At 36.1% G+C, this 7,039-nt stretch overlaps 1 protein-coding gene across 1 annotated transcript in view; it reads right to left on the reverse strand.

Moving 5' to 3' along the window:
* The window catches only part of LOC107655416 (heparan-alpha-glucosaminide N-acetyltransferase-like), a 29,772-nt gene that overhangs the window by 9,945 nt on the left and 12,788 nt on the right, over positions 1 to 7,039 (reverse strand). Inside the window, exons 8-11 of the mRNA XM_016442900.1 lie at positions 5,711 to 5,741; positions 4,969 to 5,129; positions 2,204 to 2,316; positions 1,855 to 1,976 (exon numbers count right to left, since the gene is read on the reverse strand). Coding sequence (XP_016298386.1) covers positions 1,855 to 1,976; positions 2,204 to 2,316; positions 4,969 to 5,129; positions 5,711 to 5,741 — 427 coding nt within the window. The remainder of the gene's footprint in view (positions 1 to 1,854; positions 1,977 to 2,203; positions 2,317 to 4,968; positions 5,130 to 5,710; positions 5,742 to 7,039) is intronic.

Below are 7,039 nucleotides of genomic sequence, written 5' to 3' on the forward strand. Positions count from 1 at the left end.
TAAAAAATGTTTCTGAAAGAAGTCTCTTAAGCTCACCAAGGCTGCATTTATTTTATCGAAAATTCAGTAAAAACAGAAATATTGTGAAATATTATTACAATTTAAAATAACTTTTTCCTATTTTAAAATGTAGTTTATTTCTGTGATGGCAAAGCTGAATTATCATCAGTGTCACATGATCCTTCAGAAACAATTCTAATATGCTGACATTGAGATCAAGAAACACTTATTATTAATATTAAAAACAGTTGCGGTGCTCAATATTTTTGTGGAAACCATCAAACATTTTTTTTCAAGATTCTTCAATGAATAGAAAGTTTAAAAAAATTGCATTTATTTGAACTAGAATTTTCTTGTAACAATGTAAAAGTCTTAAAGGGGTCATATGATGCGATTTCAAATTTTCCTTTCTCTTTGGAGTGTTACAAGCTCTTGGTGCATAAAGAAGATCTGTAAAGTTGCAAAGACTAAAGTCTCAAATCCAAAATAATTATGTCCCCACTGGATGCAACGAATGCCTCGTTTATAATGGGTTTTCATGTTTTTGAATCATCACTCCAGCCTGACAGGGCATCATCACAATATGGTAGGGGCGTAACATTTCCGTCACACGCTTGTGGTATTCGGCCAGTCACAACGCACTGGATAGCTGGCCAATCACAGCACACCTTGCTTTTCAGACCGATGAGCTTTGTAAAAATCGACGCGTTTCAGAAAGGCGGGGCATAGAGGAGAAACAATAATGTACAGTATGAGGAAAATAATGTGTTTTTTGAACCTTAAACCGCATAAACACATTTCATTACACCAAATACACAAAATAATGTTCTTTTTAGCAACATCAAATGACCCCTTTAATGTCACGTTTGATCAATTTAATTCGTCCTTGTTGATTAAAATTCACTGCTTTCAATTTATTTTACTAAAACAAACTTTTGAAGGAGTGATGTATGACTTCCTTGTTATTCAAATGAATATATTATAGAAATGTAACATAATTCATTATTCAGTTTATTTTTAAAGTGCTGTTCATTGCACATATTGTTCCAAAAAAGCGTTGCAAAGAAACAGCCAAAGGCAACAGTGACAAGAAAGACATTTATTGAAAAGTTTAATTATTTAGATGGAAGTGTGTTTGGTCGTAGCGAAATTTGAAGCCGCAACACAAGGACAATGACTGTGAGGTCAAAATGTTTTTTATTCAAGCAGAGTTATCAGTGCTCTGCATGTGATCATCAATGTCATGATGGGTCAGACACATTGAAAAAAAATCTTGAAGGAGAGGAGGAGGAGGACATAAATGGAAGGTTGAGCGTATACGAGGAAAAAAGGGGAGAGAGGCAGAGAAAGGAAGATGAATCCTTTCTCCCTGCCTCCTTTTAGTGCACATGACAAACTGAGATTGGCTAATTATCCCCTCTGAAGCAGCCGCCAAACACTCATAAATCACAGATCTCATAAGAGCCGCACAACACGGGCTTGTACGGCACGCACCTCGTGCGTTCACCATCTCACAAACACAACGCCACACAAATGACCATATTGCAATGCATATATATGCGCATTCGTGATGTAAATGTACAACTTTATACCCACATATATTCTCAGCGGCACGCTTGTGTAATAATGCCAACATATATGTCACCCAAGGAATTAGCTTGATGTATGAATGACATTATTATTATGATAATAAAGGGATGAACTGCAGTTAAATCAGGCTTGACAGACACATTACACATTAATTACTGAATGCACAGGATTTATATTCAATATTATTGTGTTTGTATTGTTGAGTGTGACAGTTAATCTCCTTCACAAATGTATGGGCAAAGCCTGATGCTAAAATGAACTCACGTGGGGCAGTTTGGAACAGGTAGTAAGAAAGTGAGACACAACCACATGGTCTCCAGCAACACAATGAAGATCCACTCAGGCCAGTGTAAAACCAAATCTTGAATGGGATTCCACCAGTTTTGCTGAGGAGTACATGCAGAAAATATACAGGGTTAGTAATCATTCAGTCTTGCATGTATATGTTATAAGACTCAATAGTAATAAGCTAATCAAAAACAATTATTTGACATATTAACATATTGACATCATCATACTGTAACCTCTAGCAATTAATCCTTACTTCAGAACAAGTGTCTTCCTGTACAGATGTCTGATTTGAGAGAAATGTGAGCCGTAGAGTTTAACCTACCTCCCTCAAGGGGATCTCTCTGTGGGGAGAGAAAGTCTTCATCAGTTTCAGGACAAAATAGGTGAAATCCAAACGCTGATGCACTCCGGGTATCCGTAGCCAGGACCAGGATACTAACACATTTATGCACACAAAAACATAAACATACAAGATTACTATTACAAATTGATGGAAAAACACACTCATATATAATGTATTTTAATAGGTTTGCATTTAATAGTAGTCAGCAAGTCAGTGGTGGGTTTTTGTGTCTTTAGCTATGCAAGTGCTTTTCGTATAGATTCTATATCTTTCTCTGGATTCATTAATGTAAAATATTGTCCGGATTTTACAAGATTTAACAGGAATTTCTTATAGTAATGGATTCAGACCTTTTCTGTCATGACATAAATTATATAAAAATACACTATTGTGGGATAATAGCATATAAGTATATAATATTTGTTATATATCATAATATATATCACTTTTATAATGAATATACATACTTTTAAAGTTAACATAAATTAGAAACTACTTAAACTTATACTAAACATTTACCTATAAAACCTAATAGATTTTTTTTAAGTTCTATTGATCAAAAAATCCTGAAAAGAAAAATTAACCATGGTTTCCACAAAAATATTTGAAATGTACTGTACACAGTATATACACCAGGAAATATATATATATATATTTATTTCCTGGTTCAGTTAATTAAATCATAATATATAGTTGTAATTTAATTAAGCTCTAGAACTACTACTGTAAATACACAGCAACCAGTAGCAAAGAATATAAAATTAATTTTAGATAAGATTTTTACTGTACATCTAAGGTCTGAATCCTTCTAGGTGTTTTGTTTTTCACTGAAGAGCAGATGTATGTTCATAACATAGGCTAATGATGATTATGCTGACACAGAGCCAGGCTGAGGTGAGAAGTCCTTCACTGCAGAAATCTAGAGGTGTGATCTATCCTGCCGGAGACTAATAATGCTTATCTGATGAGATGCTGGCGGGGAGGGTGATGGGAGTGAGCGATATAGAGCAAGAGATTGATGGTAATCTGCACATTAGTTAATTGAATACCTCTTTGTGGCACGTACCAAGGGCCACAAGAAACAATATAATACTGATCATTGATCCAACAAATCAAATAAAAAGCGGAAACACTCCACCTCTGCGCATGGAGAAAGGAAGTGGTTCGGTGACTAATGGTATCTGTCAATTAAATCTCATATACACACACACTTTCTAGAGCAAATCTCGCTGTGCAATTTATCAATCAAAGAATTGACAGTCAGTAATTTTGCAAAAGGATTAGTTTACAATCAACATCGCAATGCTTTAAAAGTGTTTACCTGTGTTTGCTGTAGCTCAGTGTGAGTTAAATTATGAAAGGAGAAACATTAGGGTAATTATTATTCAAAAGTGGGACTGTTTTGCTAGATTTGCAATGGATCATAGAAAGCATTAATGCATATGTTTCTATGACTGCTGTTCTTTAAATTATGTTCCAAGGATGATAATGGCTTCAGTGGCCAACCAGAGACAGACTGACTAAAATCTTCACTAGGGCCATGTTTAAATAGATCATTTAGTCAAATAATTTTCCATGAATTGTAATACATTTTGTTGCATTTGAAGCCTGGTATATTGGGGGGAAATGGTTTCTAAACATCATTCTGAGTGATCCACAGGCTGAGGTCTCAGATATGGAAAGAGTCAATCTTGCAGTTTAGGGCAAAAGCTGTAATTACATTACATGAAGTTCCATAAAATCCACTGTGCAGCTGGCATGATGAAACCCTATCTGTGATAATTGACCATTAACGCCAGGCTTGTTTTTGCTCTGTGCACCTCTGTTCAACGGCTCCAGATATTATGATTGCCACTGGATCACTGGAAAGTATCACAACATTTTTGTTAACTTAGTTACACATCCATCCTGCCAGACAGCTAAGCTGCTTTGGCTAATGTACAGTATGAGCACTGCTCTGCACTGACCTGTCACACGGCTCTCCCTACCCTCCTCGCTTAACCCTGACAGTCCTAATGTGCTGCTGTGAGACCCTGGATTAGAAATTTTGGCTTTCTTTCTTTCATCATTAACAGAGGCTAATAGACTTCATTTGCAAAGTGAGGATTTGGTGACTTGAATATGTAACGCTTTCGTATTACTTGAGAAAAAGTTCACAGTCTACGTTAATAAGGGGGCAGATTGAAGGGTGCAGGTCACTCTTTGTCTGGTATCAGTCACTGCCAGCCAGAATGGAACAACAACTGTAATGAGTCTTCTTGCTTCCTATTGTACTTTGATAACTCCAATGCAATCAAACTGAGGAGGCATGTGCACCACTGATTTTTGTGGACTGTCAATGCAACTAAATTATTATTATAATTGAAAAATAAGTTGCACAAATATTGTAGGTACAAATACATATGATTTTCTCATATAAAATATCAAAGACGCTCTTTCCCACACAACAAAACAGCATCACTGGCAGTTCAGATGCAATTTGTTAGGTCAGGATTTAAAGTTGAATCCCCTTTAACTCTAAATAAAAAATGCTATAGACTTGACTTATCCCATCTTACATTTATAAATTTAATAAATGAAACAAAAACAAATAACTAAAAGGGAACAAAGTGAGCCAGCACCACCACTGGCATCCTTCCAAAAAAAAAATAATAAAAAATAAATAAAAATACTAAAATAAAAGAAAAGTTATGATACGACTGGAAAATATGTATAGGACTGGAAAATATGTATAGCCCACTCACAATATCCATCTTTTGGGCTGTAGTTCATGAAGCAGAACCCAATGAGCATCAGGACGATGGTTCTCCAAGTAACCTTGCAAAGGTGCTGTAGCCATGGAACACCTTTCCTACGCATCGAGGTAAATGCTAGCACTACAGAAGTACCTATGATGAACACAAACCTTGGCAAAGAATTAAAGACAGCATTACAGTACATATAGTACTTACACTTACAGTACATACTGTACGATTTCACAACTGTTGTGCATCACTATTGATACTTATATGTGCTTTTGGGACATATTTGCACTGGTTAACGCAAAATTGAAAGCAATTCAGATTTTTGTATGTCAAAAAACATTGATTTTGTAAAAGAATTTGATCGTGTATGCTTGGCTTTTTATGAACAATTGTTCTCTTTTAACATTTCCATAACAAACTACCAAAATCCACAATTTAAGGTGGTTACTGCATTGCTGGGTCTCTATACATAGAGGAATATGTATTCATTTCATCATGCAGGCCTTTTTAAAAGTAGTCTCTGGGTATTACAAGCTTTATGTATACTCTCAGAGAAAGAAAGATTAATTGGCATATAGGCAAAGCATTTTAAATGGTGGTGGGTTGGAAAAGCCTTAAATCTGAATGGTTTTGAAGGCTGATCCAAACTGTTGGACTGAAGTCCCACTCTTTTCCATATTAATCTCAAAAATGGAAAGTAATAATTCTCCATCGATCCATTAAGTACATGCTGGCAGCTCACCAAGGCATCACAAGATCAGCTACTGTGAGACCTGTAACGTACATGGAAAAAGACATTCACACACATGAAAACACACACACAAACATCTGGTGCATGTCTGTCTACAGTTGCTGGAAAGTTGGCTGTTTGATTGACATGTAGGAAATGCATTATCTTACTGCTGAATGACTGACAAATCCTCAAATCCTCATAATCACACTTAATTGTAAACAATGCTGTCACTCAGAGTGTAGTAACTGATGATAAAAGATTGTGTGCCCTTAAAACATTGTTTTCTCATTATTTTTCGATTTTCAGACAGCAAATGATTTATAATTGCTCATACAGCCATGACAGAGGAGGCCTCACAGTAATATGAAAATCCATCTGCTTTCCCTTATGATCAATACAATTCTGCTGATATGATGAAGAGGTCATTATGAGCCTTAAATTGAGTTCATCTGTGAATACTCCAGGAGATGTGCTTCGTAATAGACCCCTATTAAATGCAACCCCTTCTCATCTGCGTCCTTTGAGGATGTTCATCCAAAAGTCATACCATAGATGTGAAGTATAAAATGCATGCTGAATTAAAGGCCACATATTTTACATCTTTTTGGAGTTTTATTTTAAGTCTTGATATCCTTAAGAATATATATTTGCGGTATAAGTACCAAAACCAAAAACCTTCTCAATATATTTTTACAGCTCTGCAAAGAACAGGTCGATTTGGGCCTGTCTAATTAATATTCATGAGCCTCTCTTCTGATTGGCCTGTTGTTTTCTGAGTGACGAACGGCCAGGCCAACCACAGGTAACTAGGGTGATGTATGCTGTAGCCTGCTGTGGATTGGTAATACTCACAAGTAAGGTCAATAGAAACACCGGTAATGATGGTCACTGCTGAGGGAAATGTTGTCCAGCCTTACATGTTTGAGCCGAACTCAGACCCCGAATCGGCGACGACAGGAAACAACCAACCACCTCCTCAAACGCGCTTACAACAAGATGTTTCAGAATGGTAATTCATGTTTGTTTTTTTTCAAACACCGAATGCAGTAAATACAAACCTGACCAGCTGAGCGTTTGCGATCACGTGAACTTGAAGACACTTGTACAAATGCGGATGGGTGACATGAATGGAAATGATTCCAGATTGGCGATGTAGTATTTGGTTTCTGTATTCTGTACTATATATTCCTGCGCTCAAACCTGCCAATCTAAAGGATCAAACGCCGTGTATGGCATTTGAGGTAATTTGTGAATTAGCATAGACTTAGTCTAAATAGAACAATCTGCAACTGTTACTATTATTACACTTGTATACAAAACTTTGTATTATGCTTGTTA

This window comes from Sinocyclocheilus anshuiensis, unplaced genomic scaffold, assembly GCF_001515605.1.
Source record: "Sinocyclocheilus anshuiensis isolate Anshui unplaced genomic scaffold, SAMN03320099.WGS_v1.1 scaffold763, whole genome shotgun sequence".
In the NCBI taxonomy this organism is placed as follows: domain Eukaryota; kingdom Metazoa; phylum Chordata; class Actinopteri; order Cypriniformes; family Cyprinidae; genus Sinocyclocheilus; species Sinocyclocheilus anshuiensis.